Source organism: Balaenoptera physalus (genome assembly GCF_965194825.1).
Source record: "Balaenoptera physalus genome assembly, chromosome: 8".
Classification (NCBI taxonomy): Eukaryota; Metazoa; Chordata; class Mammalia; order Artiodactyla; family Balaenopteridae; genus Balaenoptera; species Balaenoptera physalus.
This window is the reverse complement of record NC_138887.1, coordinates 108,274,066-108,301,838: the sequence shown is the minus strand read 5'-3', so window position 1 is coordinate 108,301,838 and position 27,773 is coordinate 108,274,066. Positions and strand designations below refer to the sequence as shown.

Genomic DNA, 27,773 nt, shown 5'->3' with positions numbered 1-27,773 from the left:
TATTATCTACTGATGCTGCTGTCAGCTGATGGACTGTAGTTTGCTATGGAGTTCTGCCTTATTTCCAGATTACTCTCTTTGATCCTTTTCTGACGCTCTTTTAGGGTCAGCCATACGTTACCTCTCTTGGCAAAAATATGAACAGGTACCTACATCCGCCTTAAACCTTGTATCAGTGAATAGCATTGCTACCCACTAATTGATTCTAACTCGGTCACTATTACCTCTACGCCAGGAAAAGTAACAAAAAAAGGAAATATTAGGGAGATGTAAGGAGGTAATAGAATTACGAAAATTTCTAGTGTTCTTTTGAATCTTCCTCATAATTTCATTCCAAATACTTGGCTTTCTTAACTCACTTTACAAAGTGTCTGGAGGATGAAGGTCTCTCCTCCAAAAAACATGGATTAAATGAAGGCGTAAAGCGGTGAGGAAGCTGAAGACCTAACTGTGTTTCCTCATTATAAGTTCCTGAAGGCTCAGTTTCTTTATCTGTAAAGTGGGAGGAATGTTGTTTTGAGGGTTAGATGAGATAATGCATTGAAAGGACTTACTTGCCACAGCCATGGGCATAATGAATTAAAAGGGGGCAGGAGGGACCCAGAAAGGACAAGAGCAGACAATTCACAAAAGAACTACCGTTGGCCAATATATGTATGAAAAATATAAACAAAGGCACTCGAATTAAAACAGCCATGAGGAGTCAACGTCATGTGCCTGTTAAAGATTTACAAAATGGTAATACCTGCTGGCTAGTTTAAACCAAAATTGGTTTTCTCATTGTCAGCTGGTGGGAGTGTAAGTTGATATACTTCACAAAATTATCAATATGTAGTAAAAGCGTTAGAAATCTAGCTCTCTCTCTCCACTTCATTTTGGCATCACGTTTTGGGAAGGACACTGGCAAAGGGAAGACCCCGGAGAGTGTGCTTAACTTGGTTCAGGGTGGGGAACTTTGTAGTAGAAGGAAGAGTGAAATCACCTGGGTTGCAAAAGAGTATTAATGAGAGAAAGGAGAGAGAACTGATATCTTCCAGCATTAGAAGAGCTGCCATGAAGAAAAGGAAAGTATCTTTTTTTAATTTAATTTTTTATTTTATATTGGAGTTTAGTTGATTTACAATGTTGTGTTAGTTTCAGGTGTACAGAAAAGTGATTCATTTATACATATATATGTATCTATTCTTTTTTGGATTCTTTTCCCATATAGGTTATTACAGAATATTGAGTAGAGTTCCCTGCGCTATACAGTAGGTCCTTGTTGATTATCTATTTTATATATAGTAGTGTGTGTATGTTAATCCGAGACTCCTAATTTATCCCTCCTTGCCATGTTTCCCCTTTGGTGCCCATAAGTTTGTTTTTGAAGTCTGTAAATCTGTTTCTGTTTTGTAAATAAGTTCATTTGTATCATTTTCTTTCTAGATTCCACATATAACTGATATCATATGATATTTGTCTTTGTCTGACTTACTTCACTTAGTGTGATAATCTCTAGGTCCATCCATGTTGCTGCAAATGGCGTTATTTCATTCTTTTTTATGGCTGAGTAATATTCCATTGTATGTATATGTGTGTGTATGTATGTATATATATATATGTATACATATATACACACCACATCTACTTTATCCATTCCTCTGTCGATGGACATTTAGGTTGCTTCCATGTCTTGGCTATTGTAAATAGTGCTGCAATGAACATTGGAAAGAAAAGGAAAGTGTCTTGCTCTCCCCTGTTAGGAAGGTAGAACCAAGTTCTAGATAGAGAATCCACTGACTCTAACAGTGGATCTTACACTTTGGTATAATAGATGTCACCTGGAAAACCTGTTAACAATGTAGATTACTTTTTAAATCCTTGCTCCAAATGCTGATTCAGTAGGTCTGGAGTTAGACTTGGGAACCTGTGATTTTTAACAATCGCCTCAAATAGTCATGGTACAGATGGTCCACAGACTTAACTTTGACAAATACTGTATTATAAGGAAGAACTTTAACAATCAGAGCTTGGGCAACCAACAGGGGAACAAGGTGCCTGGAGAGATGGGCTCAAAGGAAGCGTTTATGAATAAGTTGGGTGGCCATCTTTCAAGGATGCTAAAGGGGGGTGCACCTCTGCTTTGGGTAAGAGGTTAGGCAAGGAGATCTCCAAGGCAGCCTCCAGTTTAAATGTTTTATTTGCAGCTTTCTTAGTATTGAACACAGTTTTGTAAGAAAAAAAAAAAGCATGTGTAAATAGATTATATATTCTCATTTCTTTAAAGAACCACCTTTGAAGAAAGCCAACCTGTTGGGTTTGGGACCAGATTACCATAACCAGGTGCTACCTGCTGGCTTCTAAACAAAGTGCAGGCAGAGTGCTTGGAGGAGGAATGACTCCATCACTGAAGAGGTGCCTTTCACTCCTTATTCTATTTTAGCAAAGCAAATGTCACGGGTGGAAGTTAAGAGAAGGGAGAGGGGAGAAATCAGTGTGGGTTGAGTAGACAGAGGCGGCTTCGTGGAAATGGGGCTTGAACGCAGTATTGAAAGATGGGTTAGATTTACGTAAGTAGAGTGGGGAAGGAAACCTTTATAGGCAGGGAGAGGAACATGGGCAAACTCAGAGGCAGGAACAAGCTTTGTACGAGGGAGAAGGCAATCATGAGACAGGCATGAGCACTCCAAAGGGCATGCGTTAGGTAAGAATGGAAATAAGGACGGATGGGGGTGTGTGTGTGTGTCTGTTTTCTCAACTGAAACTCAGAGCGCATGTTATAAATGTCTGTGTGCTTATAAAGCATGACCATATTGTCTAAACCAAGACAGATTTGAGGGTGAAAATGGCTGCTGTGAAACCGTCACAACGTATGGGGACAGTGCAATAGTCTATTTAAAACCAAAGCCATCCTGCAAATTCAGGACCTCCTGCTGGCAGACATGGATGGACATTTGGGGGCTGATATTGGAAGGCATTACAAGGAAGGCAGTGACGACATAGAACATGAAGACTGTTGTAGGAGAGTTTGCTCCAAAGTCTCAGGGCTGAACCAGATGACTTTTACAGTTCTTCCTCTTTTATATTCTCCAGTGAGAACCTTTAATACTGCAGAATGTCTGTGAATAGATATTTAATGGGATTAAAGTTGTTCCCAAATCAGTGGCAGTCCCCAAATTAGTAACTGTTTCTTTTTCTGGTCTGGAGTGAAGAAAGGGATGCAAAAGTAATGAAATTGGAGTAGAAGGATCACTGTTTTCCATCATGATTATGGGGGGGAAACTGAGATAAAATTCCAGCTAGGACCACTTTTGTTTCGTGATATTTATTTTGATGGACATTTCTTCATTCATTTATTCTACAAGTGTTTACGGGCTGGGTACCCAGTACCAGAAACTTCAGACCGAGTTGAGAGTGACAGGTGACAGTTAATTGTAATTGACAACATCATGGCTCACAGTGGGTACACTGCTCGTGCCTGTCGCGTGATTGCCTTCTCCCTCGTACAAAGCTTGTTCCTGCCTCTGAGTTTGCCCATGTTCCTCCCCCTGCCTGAAAAGGTCTCCTTCCCCACTCTACTTACGTAAATCTAACCCATCTTTCAATACTGCGTTCAAGCCCCACTTCCACGAAGCCGCCTCTGTCTACTCAACCCACACTGATTTCTCCCCTCTCCCTTCTCTTAACTTCCACCCATGACATTTGCTTTGCTAAAATAGAGTAAGGAGTGAAAGGCACCTCTTCAGTGATGGAGTCACTCCTCCTCCAACATCACTCCTCTGACAATATCATAGTGGGTACACTCTGTAGAAATCGTTCTGGTGCGTGGCTGACGGGATATACAAAGATGTTAGCGAAATACATATTTGTTCCCAAAGAAACTCATGCCTCCCCTGAGAATCCATAGAGCACATACCTGTGCACACCGATTTTTACGCTTAAAAGACACTGCCTACGTCGCTATGTAGAGGTACAAACAACCATGGTCACACCTGCCCAGAGACATGTAGACACAGAAAGGCCACATGGGTAGTGGGAAGGAAGGGGACTCTGAGTGAGACAGACCTGATTTGAAAACCTGTTGTTCCATCTAGTTACTGAGTGAATTTTGGGCGTATCATTTCACCTCTTTTTGCCCCCATTTCCTGATTTATAGTATTGTTATTAAGATTGACCTCAGTGATTCTTTTTTATTTATTTTTATTTAAAAAAATTTTTTTTAAATTTTAACATCTTTAGACCTCAGTGATTCTTATTCCTGGATGAGCATTGTAATGACTTCTGAAGCTTTACTTCAACTTTATTTTTTTAAATGTTTGGCTCCCAGCCTGGATCTACCACATCAGAATCTCTGGGGAGTGGGACCAGGCATGAATATGTTAAAAACAAGCAAACTCTACAGATGACATATGTGCTGTCACACATAGTGGGTAGGGACCCCCCACTGATCTACTTCACAGAGAGAGTATCAGAACCAAATGAAGTGGCCTGGTCCCTGCATCTGGCATATAGTGGCTGTTATGCCATAAATCGTGTACCCCCCCAAATATGTATGCTGAGGTCCTAACCCCCATGATCCCAGAATGTGACCTTATTTGAAAATTGGGTTGTTGCAGATGTAATGAGTTAAGATGAGGTCATACTGCAGTAGGTGGGACCTCATGCACTTTGACAAGCATCCTTATAAGAAGAGGAGAGGACACACAACGGTAGACAGGGAAGAAGGCCATGTAATGACGGAGGCAGAGATTGGAGTGATACAGCTGCAAGCCAAGGATCACAGGCTATTACCAGAAGCTAAGAGGGAGGCATGGACAGATTCGCCCTCAGAAGTGTGCCAGCCCCATGCACACCATGGCGACAGGCTTCTAGCCTCCAAGGCTATGAGAGAATTCACATTTCTGTTGCTTTACGCTACCCAGGCTGTGGTACTTGGTTAGGGCAGCCCTAGGAAACAAAGACAGAAGATATTCTGTTAAGGTGAGTTACCTTACCTGGCCACGCAGATGCCTGCACACGGCTCTCAGATAGACTCACACAGGTACATTTAAATCAGGCTTGATTGAGGATTTCAGTTGAGAGGTATGTGGCTTTCTGAATAAGTGAGCAGACAGACAGCTAGGTGCCAGAAGCTGAGAACTACGGGAATAGAGTAGGTAGAAAGGTGAGGGAGACCGCATAGGTTGGGTAAGAGAAAAAAGGAGCTGTCAGACTTCAGAATGCTGCTACCAGTTATATCTTCTCTATTTTTAAATGTACTTATGTCACCTTCTTTTTGTGGGTAGGCTAATGGGTACTGTTTTGCTTTTGTTGTTGTTTTGTTTGTGCGTTTTACTTTACTCTTGTCCTTGTGGGTCATGTTTGGCAAAAATGGCCAAACCCGCCTGTAACACCTGACCTTAATTCTAAGGTGTCTTCCAGTACCGCTCAGCGCTTAACAAATATAGTTTTATCAAGTAAATGAATGAATTGCATTAGGGAGGTCAGGTGAGATGGGGAGGAGGGGGAGTGGAGAGTGAGGAGTTACTCAGATCCAGCAACAAATAGATCTGGATAGAAATCCTAGCTCTGCCCTGCTGCTCTGAGTCTCAGGTTGCTCTGTAAAATGGTGATGATTGTATCTGCTTTTCAGAATTGGCAGGAGGATTAAAGTAGTTGACACATGTTAATATCCTCCCTCCTTCTCTCCTATCCCTGCTTATATTTCAGTGTCATTAAGTTGAATGAGCTAATTAGTAGTTTGGTTGGACTTTGGTTTCAACAAGACCTTCTGTTTGGGATGGTTCTAACCCCGACAGTGAGACTCTTACACTTTCCCTGTCATTTTGCTGCTGTGTGTAATGTGCGTAGTCTCCCTAGGTCATGGGTGGGACCAGCTGAGTGTGACAAATCAAAGTAACTCATTCTGGAAAACATCTCACAGGCTGTGTCTTCTTACTGATGGGTCAGAAGCCTCATCCTTGTAATCGGGCATCACAGCGTCTGCTCGAAAGGATGCTGGCTACGTCCCTGGGTTTTGGAAGAAACTTGTAAGAAGAGTACAAGGGCAGTAGCTCTCTGCCCTATTTGAAGGAAACTTTCAGCTTTCTGTTGTTTTAAAAAAGAAAAAAGATGGCGAACGTGGTGACAGCCCTGTCTGTTTCATCTCTAGAATATGCGAGCACTGGACAGTGGCCCATGCAGATGCTGATTTGCGGGCATCTGGGCGCTGTGAGCGAGATGAGAGTTGGTCCCCAGCATAGGTGGCTGGGGACCTCTGACCGTCTGTGCATTCGGATCTGGTGGGTAGACACCCCAGAGCACCGACACTGGACGCAAGCCTCAGACTGCGCTGGAAACCCCCCCACCCCCTGCTTGCTGCCCCTGGTCTTCCAGCACGGCAGACTGACACTCCGCAGCTCCAGATGGCGGCCGGGCTCGCAGAGGGAGCTGTGAGTGTGACAGCAAAGCCCAGAAGCCTAAGCCAGCCTTCCAAGCTGTTTGGGTGCCAGCCGTGAAGATGCCATCTCCGCGGCACTTCTAAGGCCGCTCTCTACCAGAGGCGCCTCCCACCACCAAGATATTGAGGAGCTCATGAATCCAGATGGCTCGGGGAGAGCAGAGCCGTCAACAAAAATAGTTGTGAAAAAGCATCTGCTCAGACAGACTCTCTGCTCCTGACCCCCGAGCCAGTGGATGTGAGTGGAGGAAGGGGGTGGGGTGTTTCTGTGTGTGCAAGGGGTGTTGCCCATATGTGTCTGGCCAGATGGTCGAGAATGTCCATGAGATCGTCCAAGTGCACACACAGGACTGGGTCGAGCATGGGGCAGGCCCTCAGTTAGCCATTGTTATTATGACGGCTATCGTTATCATCGTAATTATTTGGCTTAGAGTGTTATCCGTATGCTTGAGGAGCTTGTAATACTGACCCTGCCCGCTTCATGCACTAGAGAGAGTGATAAGATACGGAGCCCAGGGAGCTGCAGGGCTCTGCCACCCTCTCCTAGGTGACCCGGCATCAGCAGTACCATTGTCTATTTGCACAGTCTGCTTTAAAAAAAAATAAAATTGTGTTCTAGAGAGCACTGAACTCCTGTAAAAGCAGTATGGAATATTCCTCCTTAAAAGTGGCTTGTGTGGGGCTTCCCTGGTGGCGCAGTGGTTGAGAATCTGCCTGCCAATGCAGGGGACACGGGTTCGAGCCCTGGTCTGGGAAGATCCCACATGCCGCGGAGCAACTGGGTCCGTGAGCCACAATTACTGAGCCTGCACGTCTGGAGCTTGTGCTCCGCAACAAGAGAGGCCGCGATAGTGAGAGGCCCGCGCACCGCGATGAAGAGTGGCCCCCGCTTGCCGCAACGAGAGAAAGCCCTCGCACAGAAACGAAGACCCAACACAACCAAAAACAAAATAAATTAAAAAAATAATAATTAAAAAAAAAAAACTGGGAGAAAGTAGGATAGTTCTCCCTCAAAAGGAGGTTTAAAAAAAAAAAAGTGGCTTGTGATGGAATAAGTTTAGAAAACACTGGACACCTTTGATAATCAAACGTGTATTCTGAAGCTCCAAGAAAGGCCTTAGGGATGCAGGATTTGCTCTCTGTTTGCTTGGGGGAAGGGATGATTGTTGAAAACCCATTATTTTCCCCACAGAACACCCGTTGTCATCTCGTGAGATCTCAGTATTCAGTGGGAAACTATTTGAGAAATATCCACGCAATGCAGTTTTCCTCTTGTCAATGTTGGTCAGTAACAACAACCCTTTGGGGTGGTCATTGGGGCAGTTTACTCCCACTTAAAGGAAACAAAAGTCAGAGAGACTTAATCACTATGGTGGGGCTTCTTCACTTTTCTGTCTCTTTATGCAGTTCTTTTGCCTTTGTTTTAAACTTTCATTAAGCCGTCTGTCTGTCTGTCTGTCTTATTTTATTTTTAGAGCTTGAGCCTCTGAGAATGGTTGGCATCTCTTCTGCAGTGATACTTTTAGACTGAGGCTGCATTTGTGTGTTTGTATGTGGGTGTGTGCTTGTGTGGAGCGGGTCTCTTATTTAATATGAGTACGGTTCTGTCACTTAATAGAGATAGTTTGCATGTGATTCATTGTAGGGTTTACATATCACCTAGGCAATGCCCAGGTGTATAGAAGGGCTTTCTCTTCTTCCAGTGTCTCTCGGTGCCGGGCACCCAGAACAACAGATTCTAACCAACATTCTTATTGCTCAGAGGCCCCAATCTCGGCTGAAGCATTGTTTGCTTTAGCAGTTAACCCAGAACTACCACTGACCCCAAGGTTGATATTGTCTGTTTTTTAGGAGATTTTTCTTATTGTTTTTCTTACCTCATATGCCAGGCAGATACAGATTGCAGAAGGTAATGTTTTAAAGACAGAAGGAAATGGCAAAGCCTGCTTTGATGTCTTCATTCGAGGTGGTGTGTGGGCTTTGGAATCAAGTGACCCGGCTTTGAATCCAGGCTCTGGGATTTTCTAGCTGTGTGACGTCCGTCATTGTTTTAACCTCTTTAAGCCTCAGTTTCATATCTGTAAAATGTCGATAATACCTGCTGCTTATGGTTGTTGGAAACTTCAATGGGATAAAGCATATATAGCAATGAACCACGTGGCCAGTCGCAAGCACTCAATAAAAATTGGTTACTCGGGTCATTCCTCCTTGAGTAAAAGTGGTTCCAGAGGATGGTCAGAAGCTGAAACCCAACAGGCAGTGCCAGGGTATTAACTCTGGAGGGCCTTGTAATCATCCCCCTCTCTCTCACTGAATAAAAGAGAGGGTGAAACAACCAGCCCCGCTGTGCCCTTTCTCCATTCTCTCAATCTTTTCTAGTGCACATCACTTTCTAACCTTTAAAAAAAATCACCTCCTTACTTGTCTGTCTGTCTGTCCCTGTTGGAACATGAGCCCCGTTTAGCTCGGGACTCTGCCTGTCTTGTGCTCTCCTGGATCCTCTACTGAGAACCGTGACTGCACTGAGTGGTTATCCTGCCCTTTTCCACAGAATGAAAGAATGAGTTCAGTGATGCGATTCTTGAAAGACACACACACACAGACCCCTGTCACCAGACCAACCCTGCCATTTAAGTATCATTACACTTAGAATCCAGGGCGTTTGAATTTCTGCCTTACTTTTAAGGCTCTTCACAGGGAGATTCCACATTCACTACTACAGGCTATTGCGGGGTTATAAGTCCGGTTTAGCCTGTGTCGTGCCCTTCTTATTTGATTCTCATGGAGGATGGAGACTGCTGTTGACCATTCTTGGCACAGGTGGTCATGGTAGGGTTGTCAGAAGTCCATCCCCTTGGGGCTGTCATGAGACTAGATCATCTAAAGGAGTCATGTCGAACACCATGGTTACCTAGCTTTATCAGTCCTGCTCCCCAAATCTATCACTAGTAAAATGAGAGGAAAGTAGTAAGATGTAATGAGATGGCTTTGAGTCAGAAAGACCTAGGTTCTACTCCCGGCCAGTCTGTCTTGGGCAAGTTGCTCAATCTCATAGGGTCTCAGCTCCTTATCTATAAAGCAGGTGAATGGTACCCACTTTGCATGGCTGAAGTGAGCTGTGTGTCTAGTGCACTTAATGTATATATTATACTGCTAGCCTCCTGGTAAATATTCTGCCTGTGGTAATGATGTCCTCATTGAAAAATGGTACCAGTAGTTGTATGTATGTGAGTGAAAACCACATGGCCAATTGGAGATACAGTGTTGGGTGAACTATGATTGAAATGGTGGTCTTCTTGGGCCAGATTGGCTGAAAGACTTTGACTTAATTATGTCATCAACAGCTTGGGATGTTGGAAATGGCAGTAAAAGGATAGGTAATTTACCATGGTTTGATATGGCTTCTTAAGTAGACACAATCTTCCAGATTAAAGCAAATGTCTCTAAATCATTGCTTAGAGATCTTAAGCTGTGAACTTTAAAAAACCAACTTTATCTATTTCCACAAAGTAAACTGATAATGAGAACATATTAAGATTCATGCTGCAAGTAAGATGGCATATACAGTGCTATCACACTAGCAAGTATTAAAAGGCAAACTTTGGTTGGTGTTTTCTAGTTTACGTCAAGCTTCAGATCTCTGCTATGCCCTTGATATACTACCTTGGAACTAGACAATTAAGACAATGTTGAGACATCGTTTCCTGTTGTCTCTATTATGACTTCTGTAATATGACCAGCCCATCCTCACTCATACCTATCTGCTGGAAAATTGTGAGTACACATGTGTTCATGTGTGTAGGGCTCTAATTGTGTGAATATCTACTTATTAGTGCCTGTGTACTTGTAATCATATCTATGCACATTTTTTGTACATATAGAAACACTTCAGTTAACCTATAATAAGATACATGGCAGCTTTGATCTGAGATAACTTTGAAGAAACTATAAACATTGAACAGGGAGCAGCCATAAAAGCAGCTGAAAAGAACCAAAGCAGGAAGATAGCACATGATAAAGCTGTTGACTGGCCACGGTCAGAACCCGCTGACACCAAAGCTGAGAAGCACAGAGGAAACAAATGGGAAAAAAGAAATGAGGAAAAGACAAGCAGGCGAAGAAAGTACACAGTGAAACAAGAGATGAGAGTAACAAAGTACAGAGACAGTCAATAATAGTAGTCATGGAAATATGGCATGTGCTTGGGTAAAATGAGAACCAGCAGTGGGAAATAGAATTATGGATTTTTGAAGATTTCTTGAGGTTCATTAGTCTGAAATCCTTTATTAATGCATCATGGCCATGCAGAAGCGGGCAGAAGGAATGCCTAACCAGGGCAGCAATCTTGGACCAGTCAGTGAGGGGCACTCGCAGCTTCTCACATCCTGGCTCTGGAGGCAGCCGTGTGTTAATATCCTTCCATTAAACCTGTACCAGCCAATACAGATTTAGCAGGCCATTCATCATCCTTTTCATAAGTAACAGCTGCAATGGATATTTGGTTTATGTCTCAATAACTGTACCTGAATTTTATGTAGATGTACAAAAGATAGTAGCTGTGTACACCAGTTACCCAATCAAGTTCCAAGAGGTAGACGTCTAAGAGTCCTGTGGTAGTTTTCTATTAAAGCCCATTAGAGAAGCCTTGTACCTATTGCTTTCTTCTCATTTAAAAAATGTACTAAAGTCACTGATATAAGCCACTTTTGAATCACTCTTAAAGAGAATGATTTGGTACGAATTTCAGTGTAAGGGTAAACTATTGATATACAGGCATGCACCTCTTTTCCCCTCTTAAAATGAGCCTGTGCCATTCTGACCACCACTTCTTCCAATCCTAATCCAATGGTCAAAACACAGTGAGGTGTCATTCTTTATAACCAGCCATCAACGTTAGCTTTGAATTAACACGGTAGCTACTAATGTGGTTCTTACTGAATCGTTTCTCCTGTGAGCCCTGATTAGCTGCTTTTCAGGATGAGGAGAGGTTCCCACGTGTTGTTCCCGTTCTCATATTCAGCTCACAACGTCCTTGCCCTTCCCTTAGCTTTCTGCTCTAAGATTTTGCTTTTTGTTCTCTTCAAATGAAAAATGTAAAATGTACTGGCTGTTGGGGAAATAGAAAGCTTTTATTCGTGTCCAAACAATGATGAACAGCGGCACTTTTCTCCTTCTCTCTGTGTCTCTAGGGAAGTTGTGGAGTAGACCCTTCTGTGCCTTAGCTCCGGTGGATCCTGCCTACCCCAGATACATGGGCACATCTCTGGTTCCTAAGGGGAGGTGTCTCTGGAAGCATAAACACTTCACATGCAAAGTGCTTCAGATAATGTGTTCCTTAGAACAGAACAAACTAAGCTGTTTGAAGAGCAGGTTAAGTGAGTTTTATTGCAGTACTTCGGAGGCAATCCCGACCATAACACAGCACGAGAGCGTGGTAGGTGTAGTCAGCTGGCGTACACACAGTCAGCAAGCTGACCGCGGAGTAGGAGTGAAGCCGTTCGTGGCTGTATCAGTTATTCTCCTGAAAGACATGAGGCCCAGGTATGAGAAATCTGTGTTCACCTTTCCGGAGACCTGCGTATGATGGAAAGAGGGCCGTGCTCTGTCAGTTGATCACTCTTGCTTCTCTGCCTTGCCTTCTGTTCCATTCTCATCACTCCAATTCAGGTGCTCATTGCCTAATATGTGAATTTCCACTGTGAACTCTCATTACTTAATATCTTTTTTTTAAATTGTAGTATAGTTGGTTTACAATGTTGTGTTAGTTTCAGGTGCACAGCAAAGTGATTCAGTTATATATATATATATATATATATATATATATATATATATATATATTCCTTTTCAGTCTTTTCCATTACAGGTTATTATAAGATATTGACTCTTGTTCCCTGTGCTATACAGTAGGTTCTTGTTGTTCATTACTTAATCCCTGTGTGACCTGGCCTGCCATCGTGATCTGGCCTCATCTCCGCCGAATTCGCTCCACTCCAGTGACACTGGCTCCTGGTCACTCTGCAAACATCCCACAGCCCTCATGCCTCTGGGCTGTGCACTTGCTGTTCCCTTTGCCTGAAGTGCTTTCCCCCAAGATAACTACATGGCCGACTCCCTCACTTCCTCCTGGTGTTTCTTCTTCTTCTTTTTTTTTTAAAGTATTGCTTTGTAGCTCAGTTTTTTTTGTTTTTTTAAAATTTTATTTATTTATATTTTTTCCTGGCCATGCCATGCAGCACGCGGGATCTTAGTTCCCCAACCAGGGAACGAACCCGCACCCCCTGCCCTGGAAGCGTGGAGTCTTAACCACTGGACCGCCGGGCAAGTCCCCCTCCTGGTGTTTCTTAACATGTATCTTCTCAGTGAGAGCTTTCCTGGTCAGCCTGTCCCAGCTTCAGCTCTCCCCTGGTCCTGATACTCCCTAGCTCCCGTTCTCGCTTTAATTGTTCTCTTTAGCACTTATTTCTATCAGCCTATTATGTATCACACTTACCTATCTTGTTTATTGTCTGTCTCTCCCAGGAGAATGTAAGCTCCATGAGATAAAAACAATTTTTTTTTCAATGTTTTATTCACTACTGTATCCCCAGTGCCTGGGACAGTGAATGGCACTTAGTAGGTGCTCAGTATTTATTGGTTGACTGAATTAATATATCAATCATCTCATTTCCTTTTGTCTTCCTCCTCCTGCTCTCAGATAGTGCTGCATCCTGCCACCAGATTGAGTTATTATTTTTGGCCACATGAGTCTCAAAAATTATTAGTGCCCCATTGCCTATTAGGTTCAAATTTGTATTTCTCACTCTAGATTTAAGGGCTTTAGCAATCTTTTCCCAATCCACCTTTCTAGCCTAACCTGCATCGCCCAGCCGGGACTTCTGTTTGGGAAGGCTGGCCTGCGTGCTGGCCCCAATCCTTTGCAGCCCCACAACTTGCTACCCAAGTAGATATTCCAGAGTCTTACTAGCCTATAGACATAGGTGGGATCACATGAGCATCAGTAATGCAGACTTCCTGTTCTTAACTCCACCCATTTATGTAAGACCTCAGCCTTGTGCAAGATAGCCTTCCCATCTGATATCTCTAGAATTCCCCCAGAGACATCACATTTGTGGTCACAAAAATTGTTTAGCTGTACTCACCGTGAAGCCTCTACTCCATTTTCCCTCTAGTATTTATGAAGGTCTTCTGTCCCTCAAACACCTATAGAATGCCTCTTTCTCTCTTCTTTTGGGATTGCCTATCCTGAAAATGCCTGTGTCCTAGGGGGGTTTTGTCTCAATTCCAAAGCCACCAGTTCTCCAGACTGGGGTTGGGCTGGGGGCTTATACTGAGGAGGAAGCCCTAGTCTGCAAGCCCTTTCACCTCTCCTCCCTCCCTCCTTCCCTCCCTCCCTCCCTCCATCCCTCTCTCCATCCCTCTCTCCCTCCCACCCTCCCACCCTCCCTCCCTCCCTCTCTCCCTCTCTCTCTCTCTCCTCCTCCCTCCCTCCCTGCCAGAATATCTCTTGAGCTCCTAATATGTGTCAGGCAGTGTTCCTGGTGTTGGATTAGGGCAGAATGGAAATACAGAGGAATCTCCATCTTCTTGTAACTCTATACTCTTTAACCCAGGGCCTCTCAGGAAAAGTTCTGCTTTGCCGTTTCTCTTTGAGACCCTCGTGACCCACAGCCAGTGTTCCCACTCCTCACCCTCCTCCACCTGACCCCCCGACCAGGCACACCGAGAAGCCTCCACGCTCCGCCATTGAACATGGTGCCCAGTGACTCATGCAGACGGACACCTGTGAGCCCCTGGCTCAGCGCCCCATCGGACACGCAAAAGGCAGCTCGGTTCCTTTGAGGAGGCACCAGTGCCTTCTGTGTAAAGAGACTTCGGATCCTCTCCCTGCTGGAGTGTCTTCAATTTTCAAGTATTACATCTTTTTAAGGCCCAATTCAAGACTTTGCTCTTTTTGGTGTTACGTCCTTTCTTACTGAGTCAGCCTCTGGGGTTTTACCCTGCTCTAGATGACAGCTTTTATTGTCTGAGCTGTTCATTTAGCATTTAGCCACGCACGGTCTTCTCCTGTTAGTGACCTTTTCTTTCAAGTCCTCCGTGTCTCCTCAAGTGGCACGCCAGCTTCTCCCAGGAAGGACACAAGCTTCTTTCTCTTTATTTCCTGCACAGCACTCAGAATGCTGGCGTTGTTCCAGCTGCACGCAAAGTCCATACGTGGGGCATCTCAGACCATCCTGATTCCCGACAACTGGCGTGTGCAGATTTAGGCGCATCGGTGTGTATTTGAGTGTTGCTGAGTATTTTCGTTACTTGTTTACGTGACCCCCCTTCCCAACCCCTCAACCTCCTGTTGCTCCCTGCTCCTTTTTCTTTCGTATATTCTGAGATACTTCTGGCATCATTTAGCATCTCGGGTGGCGACGCTGTGGGGATGTCTCAGAGGGATCCGGCCCTCACTGAGCCCTGGCTGGAGGGCACGTGGTACAAACACCTGGGGCCCTGACAGATGAAGGCCTTGACTCTGGGCAGCAGTACCCAGGCTGAGGGTTTCACCCAGAGTGAGGGCTCCCTGCAGGAGACCCTCGGAGGAGAGCTCTGAGGTTCCCCCCTGCACCCCGCCCCCGGGCACAGGTTCCTCCTGACGTGTGGCACCTCTGCTCCCCGGTCTGGGCTCTTGAAATCCTGCCGTCTCGGAGAGACTTACTTACGCGGTGAGGAGCCACGGTAAGGGCGTGCTGGCACTTCAGCTAGCCGCGCTCTTGGTTTGTCCAAAACGTCCTGTATTCTGTTTGAGGAAAAGAGGCGCCGGCGTGAGTGGCGATGGAGTCTCCGTTTTGGCCCTGAAACCACATTAATGGAACTTCCAGATAATGTCAGTCTTCTTTTTCCCCAATAGCAATTTACAGATTGCATCCTAGACGCCCCAGAGGAGTAGAACTTGCCGAGTATGCTTGTCATTTCTTCTAATTAGGTTTTTAAATAAATCAAAGAACTCTTGTTTTCATTTACCTAGGATTATACAGCAGCAATGTTCTTGTTCGTGTTGCCCGTAGGGGCAATCCCCACTGAAAGGACGCTGAATTCCTGGCACCCTGAAGGCTTAGGACGCTTCCTTCCCTGCACTTTACTGAGCAGTCCTTTCACCCCACCCTTGGAGAGGAAGACAAGGATAGCTTTGCCTGGGCCCTGTTGCCCCGTCTCCCCCTTCCATCACAGTGCCCCTGTAGACTGAGCTTTGTGTCCAGAAGGGAGGATAACATTCTTCTTGCCCCACTTGCTGTTTCTCCTTTGCCTGACTCCCAGCGCTCAGTTTCTATTTCTCACCATGATTCTTCTGACGTGGGAAAGGTGAGGAGGCTGAGAATTACTGGGAAGAAGACAGCTGGGGGGAGCCTGAGTTAGGAAGCTCATCCCACCAGCCCACTGCTTGCCTCTGGTCCTTTTGTCCCCGCTCCAGCTTCCATCCCCAGAGCCAGTGGTCTAAGGCTGTGACAGTTTTACTTCCATACTTGATATGAGCTGAAGTTTGGTGAGGAACTGTCACGGCTTGGAATGCCAACAGTGCCCACAGCACGGGAAACATATAGGGCCAAGTCAGAACTTTGAGTGTGTTCTCTTACAGTCACTGTTACGTCTGCTGCTTAGGTTACGCCCACCATCCTAAAGCATAGCATATCATTCATTGTGTCATTATTATATAAGTAAATTATGATCGGAGTATAATGGGATATAATCTATGTTATAGCCTATGTTGTCTTAGTTTTCACAGATGTGCCCCTTCCACTAGTTTTTACAGATGTGAAACACACACACACACACACAATTACAAATTAATGGATTTCCTTTGACAAAATCAGGAAACCCTTAGTAAGGACACTGAGGTTACTTGATATTTGAAGCAGTAAGCCTAATTGGCCTTTAAATTCATGGATGAGAGTGAATTATTAAACTTTTATAATGTCAATTTTTAAGCATGTTTGGGTCCTAGGCCATATTTATTTTTAAAATTGTATCTTTGTGCTTGGTTCTATAACAGCTATGTCCCGATATGAAGAATAACAACTAACCTGCTGACTTAATTTTAATGACTTTTCTTGCTTTATCATTTTTCATAGCGAAGGAAGTATTGACTTAAGAGTTTTTACAGAAAAAGTGAGTAGTTACAGTATTGAGAATGTCTAGATTCCTGTGTTTTATCTTTATATTTAGTTTAAATCTTGCAAATAAAAACTGGAACATAACCAAGCATGAACTGAGCAGTTTCTGCCCAGAAGCTTATTATCCAGCTGCTTCAAATAACATTAACTAATTAAAGCATAGTCATAAAACCAAGAAGTCAGCAGTTGAGACTTCTGATGCATTGGAGTAGTTTTCATCATTTGAGAAACTAAAATCCATGTATTTTTCTACTATGGAAAAAGACCTGAGGCCTTCATTCAGAATTTATTCACTTAATTTTGCATGTGATTATAGACCTTAATTATCGGATTTATCAGATTATAAGCTGTTTAGAAGCCGTCATTTAAGAAATTGAGGGCAACTGAAGTCAGACACAATAACATTGAAAGGCTATCCAGCCTGATAGAAAGACAGGAGGCAGAAAAACGACTGTTCTTTGTAGTAAAATACATCGCGTTGTAGTGATTATAAAGAAAAATTCAGATTATGGTTTTATATATTCTGCCTCAGAAGGCATAGAAGCATGCCTTATGAGGGCCTTTGAAAATTTAACATTGTTTAAATAAAATTAGTTTTATAACGTAAAGCACTTTTCTTCATATATTATCATCTGTAGAATATTGCACTTGAATTATTACACATGAATGATATCAGTGTAGATACATGTTACCCTAGGAAGCTGAGAGAGGGCAGTCTTAAGCCACAGGTTCTCAAACTCTTCCAGGCAAGATCCCTATTCAAAGGAGATTCTGACTCGGAATCCGGATGGAAAACAAGGCAAGGAAGGGGTATTCTGGCTTCAGCGAGGGCACATTTGTCCCTTCCCACCATCCCTAGTGACTCCGTAGGAGCCTCATGGAGCCCTTGGAGCTCTGCAGACCCCAATGCAGAGCACACGGTCAGGCACAAGGCTAGACCAGGGCAGGAGTTACTGGTAAGGAAGGAGGTTTGGGCTTCCCTGGTGGCGCAGTGGTTGAGAATCTGCCTGCCAATGCAGGGGACACGGGTTCGAGCCCTGGACTGGGAAGATCCCACATGCCGCAGAGCAACTAGGCCTGTGAGCCACAACTACTGAGCCTGTGCGTCTGGAGCCTGTGCCCCGCAACGGGAGAGGCCACGACAGTGAAAGGCCTGCGCACCGCGATGAAGAGTGGCCCCCGCTTGCCGCAACTAGAGAAAGCCCTCGCACAGAAACGAAGACCCAACACACCCAAAAATAAATAAATTAATTAATTAAATTAAAAAAAAAAGTAAAAAGAATCACTCTCACAGAAAACAAAAAAAAAAATTTTTTTTTAAATTAAAAAAATAAAAATAAAAAATAAAAAAAGGAAGGAGGTTTTTCAGGCGGCCTTAAATAAGCCCATCAGTGGTTGCTACTGTGAGAGTGTTGCTTTGCTTGCCTGCAGTGAAATCTGCTAGGGGTTTAGTGGATAATAAGTAGAATGAAATCAACTCCTGAGCACCAACCACGATAACTCTTGAGTAACAGGACTCACTCAGGAGCCCCACGCATTTGCTGCGGGTGGTGCTAAAGCCGTGATCCCCACCAGGAGATCCAGAACAAACCGGAGAGCTACAATAGTTTGCTTCTCATGGGCACTCAGCTCACGAGAATTTGCAAACCTAGAATTTTATTATTGTTGCCTTGAGCTATGCTGCCATTGCTGGTGCTGTTACTGGTACTTGTCACTCTTCTTGTTCTCCCTCCCCATCTCCCACCCCTCCCCCTTCCTCCCCACCTGCCCCCGCTTTCTTTTTAGTAGTAGAGCCAAGACACTTTTCAATAGTGTGGCTAGATGCTTGGGTTTCCCTTATCCTCCTTTTTGGCAAAATCAATTGATTGCCAAGCTTACATAAGGTTACCGACCACGTTCTTTCCTCAGGCAGAGGAAAGCGAAGAGTGATGAAAGCGTTTGCAAGCTGGGTACCTAAACCTTAGTCAGTGGGTATCAAGACGACGCGTGTCGTTGCTGCGGTACTGACTGCAGTGTTCTGGATGCTTGGTTGGTGGCTGGTGGCACCGTGGAGACTCCGTGTTGAAGGGGTAGAACCACCAAGGAGGCGGGAGGCTACAGTTTCTTTCCTGATTCTGCGCCGTCCAAGGTGCTGGTTTGCAGTCCTTCCAGGCTCCTTGGTAGCAGCCACACCTCAATTTTTGGCTTAAAAATCCTGTCTCAGTAGGGGAAGCCGGTCCTCAGTAGGGGAAGCTGAGTCTTGTATCTTTCTTAAGGACAGGGACTTTGGGCCTTTCACACTCGGATGCTTTGATGGGCTGGGTCACAGATTGGCTTTGTTATAATAAGTTTCTTTCAGTGCTCAGACCCCCAAATTATTCCTGCAGATCTGCCTTTTAGCCTGTTCTCCATAGAGAGGCCTGAGGATTTCTAGCTCAGATTTTACATGGCACCGTCAGCATTGAATCGAGATTTCCACCCCTTTCTCTCTCTCCCTGCTGCTTGTTTGTTATTGTTAGAAAACAGATGAACCTCAGAGAATATTTTTATTGTGAATTTTAACTGGTACTGACTGTCAGGGAGGCCAAACTGTGTATGCTTTTAAGCATGAGCCTGGTATTAGATTAATTGGCCCTGCTGTGCTCTAATTATATGACCTTGGGCACATCCCTTGCTGGGCCTCAGTTTTCTCATCTGTAAAATGGCAGTAAGAATAGTATCTATTTCTTAGGGTGGTGAGCATTAAATGAGTTACTATCTGTGAGGTGCTTACAAGAATACCCGGCACATAGAAAGTGCTAAATTCATCTTAGCTGCTGTTACTGGGCTGCTGCTGCTATGATGATGGTGATGATGGTGATAAGGCTGGTGACTTGTAAAAGTTAAATTTGTCTTCTTACTTTCCAGAAGATTTGGGCAGAAACCAAGTAGCTTTGTATAGATTTGTGCCGGGAATAAAAGTCCAAGGGGATGGCCCCTTGAAATGTGGACTGTTTGGCTGTAGGGAAACAATGCTTGTTTTGAACCTAGACCTGTGTTGGAATGTTGGCCCTACCCCTTAACTATTAGAGTAAACGTGAAAAAAAAAAGGATAATAATGCCTACAATGTTAGGTTATGAAACTAAGAAAAAAACAGAATAAAGAGCTTGGTTCACAGTATATACTCAGCATACAGCAGCTAGTATAATTCTATTTTAAAGAGAAAAATCTTAGGCCACCCTCAATCATGGATATGAAGTTACTTGGTAGGTCAGAGTACTATTGCTGAAGTTTGTCCGATTATTGAATGTTTATGATGAGTTTTAAATTGGTTTACGTTTGCTTCATTTATGTATACTCTCTTTACTACCAGGGAGCTCTTCAGAACAGACCGTTAACATTTCTTCTTGTCTTTTGAATTGTCTGTTGTAGAAATCAGCTCTCAGGAGGAAGTGTGCGGTCTGTAAGATCGTCGTCCACACCGCCTGCATCGAACAGCTAGAAAAGGTGAGACAGCGCCACCTGCTGCTATTTTTGCTACTCTGCAAGTGTTTGGACTTCAAAGACCAGGTGTCCGTTTCCATTTTCAACTTTTGGAAAACTATGCTCTTTTAAAGACCTGGAAGTCCAACATTATTACCAGATTAATAATGAAAGGATGGAAGGACAATGCTTAAGTTTCATTCACTTTATTGTTTGCTGAGGTATAATTTGATATCATTTTATGTTGATTCTTAGGAAAAGGAATAATAAGGTTAGAGAGAAAAGCCTCACGTGTACTAATTTTCTTCACAATAACAAACGTTGTTATTCACCCATGGGATTTTCCACAAGCTGTTTCGTATTAAAGAAAAAAAATTCCATAGCTCTTTAAAATCACTGTTTAGACATGTCTGACCTTTGTAAGTTTACTTCTTTCTAAATTGGCTACAAGGGAGAGAGCCCGGCCAGAAGCTCAGTTCCTTGCTTTGAGCAGCGTTCCTGCTTACACAGCATTAATGTGTGGGAGGGGCTGGAAGCGACATTCTGGTGGTGTCTTTCCTCCAGAGGAAGTGGATTCTGCAGAGCCCATTTATCTGTCTTCGGGGCCAAGGGAAAGGCTCCAGCAGTGAGTTCTCTGCTGTCCTCTTTCTTCCATGCCTCCTGCTCCTTTTCCACGTGGGATTCTCTGTGCATTCTCTCTCTTGAGCTGCCATGTGTAAATGTATTGAAATATTTTAGTCCCCTGTGATATTCATTTAGTTTTACTGACACATTATCAATTGTTGCCAACTGATATTTTGTGGGAATGACTAGTAATATTTTACAATAATTTTATTTTTTGCTGTCCCAATTCCATTTACTCATTTCCTACTTCATTTCTACACTTCTTGCACCTTATCAAGTAGCTAAAGAAGATGTAAATGTACAGGGAGACCTCCCCATCTAAAAGTAAGGGAGTGCTGAATGCTTGAAGGATAATTTTGTGTATTTTTGTGAATCATCTTCATCATATTAAAAATTTCTCAAGTTTGTATTTTCCTACTTTTAAAATCTAAAACACAGCTGGATGATTTCAGCTGCCATATATTTTTCTTCTGCCTCTTTATTATCTCAGTTTCTCAAATTTATGGCGTAAGAGCATTACTGTCTAAAGATACTTTGATTTCATCAGTGAGACTGAAGAGTCATGAATTAGAGATAACAGGATCACTTGGGATTATCTAAGGTGATGATTTCAAAAGACTAAGAATAGTGTAAGACTATGTTCCTTATTCTTTGAGGTTTTTTTTTTTTTTTCTGTAGTCTCAATACCTGTCACTGTTGGTTTTTTCAGGTAACTCATTCTAGTCGAGTGCTTATCTCTAATATAATACACTTTTCTTTTTAAATGACAGATTAATTTCAGATGTAAACCAACATTTCGAGAAGGGGGCTCAAGATCACCGAGAGAAGTAAGTATATCAGAGCTCTAGTTCAAATACCGCCTTTTATTTCCCATTGATTCATTGGATTCGTAGATATTCACTAGGGATTAAAAAAAGATAAAGTCCATCTCCCTCTATTCGACATCAGTTTCTTTTCGATACATCAACACATACAATCAATAAAATCCCCAAGTCTCTTCAGTGTGTGTCTACTGCCCTTTCTTCTTCTCACAGAATGTATTGGGGAGCTAAGGTCTTATTGAATGGAACTAGAAAGTAGGGGGAGGGGGAGGTGGTAGAATTGAAAAGGTAAGAAAGAAATAGCATTTTATTGACTTTTGGTCCATTTTAATTCCTGGAAGAGGTGGCAACTAAACTGAGACCCAAAGGGATGATCTAAGTGAAGGGCGGGGGGTTAGCTAGGAGGTGAGTGACAGCCTTTGAGACAGAACACAGGCACACAAGCACAAAAGTGAGAGGATATATGAGGAAGGCGTGAGACCTGAGAGATAAGCAGGCACTAGACCATGAAGGCCCTTGTTAGCAAGGCTGCAAGTTGAATGTCTCATCATCATAGTAATTAGAGGGGGCATTAAACTGTTATAAGCAGAATATATTATTCTGGCTACAGTGTGGAGGGAATGCCATATAGTTCAAGCAATATTGGAAGCGTGGAGAAAAAAATAGAGGAACTGTTCTCCTAATCTAGGCAAGAGATAATGGTGATCTGAACTAAGAGTAATACTGAGATGGAGAAAACTGGAGAATATGAATTTGAAGGAAACAGAATTGACAGGATATAGTAATTGATTGGATTTTGGACGCAAAGACAGGGGAGCTCGGAATAAACAAGGGTTCTTCTCTGAAAAAGCAATTAGATGTTGGCAAATGAGTTGCTCTGAGGATGGGGTAGGGAAGTAATGAGTTCAGTTGTAGAACTCTCAAGTTGGAGGTGTCCTGAGGCCCCAACTGGGGATGCCCAACAGAAGGATGAGTGGGTAGACAAGTTTGGAGCTTATGAGGAAGATTGGGCGCTAGAGGTTAGACATTGGTGAATTGTCAGCATATCGAGATAGTAATTAAAGCTACAAGAATAGATGAATGAATGGAATAGGAATAGAAGACGTCTGCTTACAGAGGTGTTAATGACAGTTAATGAAAAAAGGCACTGTGAAGAAGAATGATCTCACTGTTACTGACTAATACAAGGAGATTGGGAGAAAACATGGAGAGAGAAGAGGCTGACAGTGGAGGTTTGGAGAGAGATGAAAATATCAAGAATTGTCCCTGTCAACTGTCCTCTCCCACTGTGCTTGTCTATTGTGTCAGCAAGAGGAAAGTTATGGGTCATATGTAGGGTGAGGAAATCTAAGAAAAATGATAAGGTTGTTTTACCCTCCGTGTCACCCAAGTGCGCTATAGCAATGGCCAGGAGATAACTCAGTGATAGCTCAGATGAAGGAGAAATTTTATTTAGGACAGTAGAAGCAACCATTTTGAGTTTTTAAGATGGACTATATGAATTTCTAACCAGGGAATCCATATGTCTACCTTTGGTTCCCTGTCCTTGAATCTCTCTTTTTCTCTCTGGATAGATAATTGTAATTGTATGTGCAGTTTTCTAATGCAAGGATTTTTTGGGTGTGTTTCCAGCAGCTGTTATTATTTCTCTTCCATGAAGCCAGACCCTTTATAAGTGTTTTCAGTGCCTTCCCTTGTCTTCATATCAAGGACTTGCTATTTCTTCCATTCCTACATTTTCAACTCCCCACCTTCCTACTAGATTATTTCCATCAGCATAAACATGCTCTGACAGCTCCCATCTTAAAAAACAAACAAACAAAAATAGTCCTTAACCACAAACTGTGTCTTAACCGCGGCTCTGATTCTCAGCATTGTGTTCAGTGCTAAACTTCCAGAAAGTGTTAACTACGTAAATTGTTTCCAGCATGTCCCCTCCTAGGCATTTTAACCTGTTCTGATCTGATTTTTACTCTACCTGTTCATGAAATTGCTTTTTTAATGTTGCCAATATCTCCTTAATGCCAAATCCATTAGAAATTTTTCTGTTCTTATTCAGTCTTGCAAATGTGTTCAAACTACTTAGTATTTCATCCTTCTTGAAATGCCCTCCTGTCATGACATCTTTCCTAATGTTCCTCTTATTTCACTGTGTAGTCCTTTCATTGCTCACTCCCTGGTATTCGTTGGGCTTAGTACTGGACCATGTTCTGCCTACTGTTGTTGGGAGAGCTCATCCAATCCCTTGGCTTTACATATCATGTCTGGGCTGACAACAGCTAGCTTTCCATTTCCAGCCCACACTTGGAGTTCCATTTGATATGCCCACTGAATGTATCACAGTCATCTCAAATAGAATACATTACAAACTAAACTCTTTATTTCCATCACCATAAAAACATTTTTTTTCAATTCTTTTGTACCTCAGAAAATGAGGTGACTATTGGCCCAGCTCCTCGATCGAGAAAATGGGTGAGGGGGGTTCATAATGATTACTTTTCTCAGGTACTCCTCACAGCTAATTCATTTGCCAGCCCTATCAATTTTATTCATGAAATATATTTCAAACCATCCATTTATCTCCATTTCTGTTGTCAGCACCTTAGACTAAGACACCATGATCTCTCACTTTTGACCACTACAATAGGTTCTCCAGGATTCTTTAGTTTCCCCCTTCAATCCACCATAATTTAAGAGACTCATCTTTAAAAATGAATGTTGGATTATATCATTTTCCAGCTTAAAACTCTTCAGTGGTTTCCATATCATTTAGAGAAAACCATACCCTTGGCTTTGCATGAAAAGTCAAAAGTGCTGCAAAGGCTGGACCCAGCCTACCTCTTCCAACCCATCCAGCTACCACATGGATTTTCTTTCAGTTCTTGAGGCATGCATCAAGATATTCCTCACCTTCTGATATTTGTGTGTTTCATTGCTGTACTGGAAATCTCTTTGCATGGCTAGCTGTTTCTTATAGTTAGACCTCAGTTCAAATATCAGCCCCTCAGAGGTCTTCCTTGATGACCACCTCTAAGTAGGTTAGTAGGTTGCACATTGTTCTTTATCAAAGCACCTTGTTCTACCCTTCAGAGCACTTTGTATGTCATAATTATTTATTACTCATTTGCTTGTTTGTTGCCATCCTCCTATAGTGTAAGCTTTGGGAGATCACTTGTGGAATTTGTCCCAACCTCATTGTACCAGGCAGGATGCAGAGGATGTGATCAATGAATATCTATTTATAAAGGGGCTAATTTCTCCCCAAGTGTCTAAGAACTCTTGGTCTAAGAGGACAGTTTGGAGATGATACTTATGACAGATTATGACCCATGGAGGTTCTTAATTAAGAGGCCTTAGGTAGTTTACTTAATGGAAATGAAAGAAGCAATCACTTTAGAATTAGTTTGACCCGGGTTCAAAGGACACCTCTGCTTCTTTTCCCCTCGATGGTGTCTCTAGGGCTGGGCTCTGGAACAGGGCTGTTAATCACTGTGCCCTAGGCTTTCTGGGGTGCCTGATACATGGAAATGTTTTAATGAATATTGTTTGGACTCCTCTGAGTTGAATCCTTCTGGCTGGAACTCAGTTTTCTTAGAGATAAGCTGCATGGATTGGGCTATAATTTCTAAGATCCTTTCAGAAGCTCTGTGAATAATACTATGAATTAAACTGGCTGTTTTTGAAAATAATTGAACAACTGTGTTATGCATTTCTGCTAACAATAGTGACTATAAACCCTGAAATAATGGATCACCGAGATTTTAACACCCATAAGTAATAGCCCTTTCCTTACCCAGTATTTGAAGATGCTATATGAATAATTCAGATTATTGATGAACAATAAAAAGATGTTATGGTGTCAGCAGCCTTGCTTTGCTAGCTTAACAGCAGTGAATCAACACTCATATTTGCAATGTGAAGATCCTGAGTCTAATTTCATTTCAATAATTTGGAAGATATAAATAGTAGTCAAAAGGAAATAGTGTGAAAAATTTAAGTGCTTGGGAAAGAAGGATGATAAAACAGCAGTGATTCTATAGAAATGGTTTTTCCCCCTAATTGATAAAGACAGTGGGTGATCCTCCAAAATGATAACTACACAATATAATTGTCAAAGAAATTAGGTTGAGAATTTCATTCAATTCAGCACACATTTATTGGCTTTTACTTTGTTCCAGCTATGTTTAAGCAGCAATAGAAGAAATTTATATCAGGCCTAAGAAGACCTCTGAATAGATGGATACTTGACATCTCAAATCAGGGCCATAGATTAGAGACAATTACTCAGTTTCTATAGTAGTGCTTTTGTTTGAGTTATTTTATCTGGGCCTTAATTTCCTACCTATTTCCTAGGAAGGATGATATTAAAAATATTTATTTAACAACTTGCAGAGTCATAAATATTTAAATAAACAATTTAAAAATGTTCTCTTTTATTCCTTAAATAAACTAAACTACATGGTATTATAAAAATGTTCTCTTTTATTCCTTACATAAACTAAACTACATGGTATTATAAAAATGTTCTCTTTTATTCCTTAAATAAACTAAACTACATGGTATTATAAAAATGTTCTCTTTTATTCCTTAAATAAACTAAACTACATGGTATTATAAAAATGTTCTCTTTTATTCCCTAAATAAACTAAACTACATGGTATTATAAACCTGCTTACCAAACGATGTATGTTGCAGCAGAAATGATTCATCGTCAGTCTTATAATTTCTAAATAATTGTTGATTTGTGGAAACTGCTGGTTTAATCTTTTGATTAGAGCTGTCAAATAATTAGCTAAATAATTCCATGAGTCAGCCATGATTTCTCATAGGTAATTGCATCAAATTCTTCCAATGTTTCCCTCCCTAAATTCTTAAATTGAGAGTCATTAGGTGATTTATAATCTCAATAAGCAGAGAATTTCTCTTAACATCAATGATACTGTTCATTCTCCCTCAGCTTCTGCTAAACTAACAGCAATTATAGTAAATTTTTCTATCTCTCATAATACTGCCTGACATTTTGATGTATTCAATATTTCCACTACTGACTGTCATTGAAATCATTTATTGAAGGATCTTGAACCTGATCTTTCAGAGCAGAGGAGAGGCGCCGCAACACAGTGCTGCCAGCCTGCCTGGGTCTGAATCCTTGCTCTGCCCCTGACATTTGAAGTCGCCACTCTATACCTTAGTTTTGTCATCTGTAAAATGAGGACGATAATGATAATTCAAGTCAAACCCTCTGATAACATGCCCTACAATGATGTGAACTGGGGTAGAGTACAACTGGCAGTTGGCCCCAGGCCTCCCCAGCCCTTATTCTTAAACAGGCAGTGGGCTAAAGTGCTTCTCACTTGAGTGGGTGGAAAGCTGGAGTGGTCCACTTCATCTGTGAAGTAGAGAGATGGAGGGTCCAATATCATCATCCCCAGTAGAGTTTTTTCACTGACCTGAAGGTATGGACGCTGATAACTGAGCAGGTTTCTGGACTTGCAGCCATAGGCCCCCAAAATTGTTTATATTGATATTTAAGCTTGGACAGACAACTGCCATCAGTGGGGCACAGCCCGGTCTTCTGAGTTTGTGGGAGAACCCAATGGCATCGCCCAAGTAACATGATTTATTTTCAGAAGAGAGCTCCAGAATCTTGGAGACCTGTTATGCCCAAAATTAACATTCTAGTTGCTTAATAATGAGGAGGTAGGAGTGGGCTCCAGTGTTGGGGGGCGGCGGGGGGGGGGGTATGGCATCCAGGGAGGAGCCGGGGGATGGTAGGGGCACTAAACTGCAATTTATCAACCAATATAGAAATATTTCAATATTTTACCAACTCGGGGTTTTACTAGTTCTTATCAACTAAACAGCACCTATACTCATGAAAATTCTCATGAAAATTAAAATTATTATTACATGTAAGGCATTTAAAAAAGTGCCTGACAGTGTTAGTAGTCAAGAAATGTTAACTGTTATTATTAGCTTCTTTCTGAGAACAATGTAAGAATTGTGTCCTTGTTTCATTAAACTGCCACAGTGCGAAAAGCCAGATAAAAACTAGACTAATTAGTGGGACCATTATGTTTTTTTATATCTTATTATAGTTAAAAGACCATTATTCCTCCAGGATCTTTGTTTAGTTTTAATTTAACTTGGTTTGACGTTACGAAGAGAAATAGAGGTGGCACTTTGGAATTGATAATGCTAACGCTTGTTAGAGGTATCTTTGTCACTCTGAATTTCATGCCTTGATATAACATTTTTTTTTCTCGACACTGATCTGTTTCCTGTGTCCCTCTGTACTTAGAACAATGCCTGGA

The 27,773-nt window shown here is 42.4% G+C and overlaps 1 protein-coding gene across 6 annotated transcripts in view; it reads left to right on the top strand.

Annotated features, from left to right (window-relative positions):
- DGKI (diacylglycerol kinase iota) overlaps positions 1–27,773 on the top strand; it is a 455,938-nt gene that overhangs the window by 176,312 nt on the left and 251,853 nt on the right. For all 6 annotated transcript variants that reach the window (XR_014266816.1, XM_082472878.1, XM_082472877.1 and 3 more), the window contains exons 4-5: positions 19,964–20,038; positions 21,409–21,465. Coding sequence is in view for 5 of the 6 variants with exons in the window: in XM_082472878.1 (XP_082329004.1) it covers positions 19,964–20,038; positions 21,409–21,465 (132 nt within the window). In the remaining variant the exon portion in view is untranslated. The remainder of the gene's footprint in view (positions 1–19,963; positions 20,039–21,408; positions 21,466–27,773) is intronic.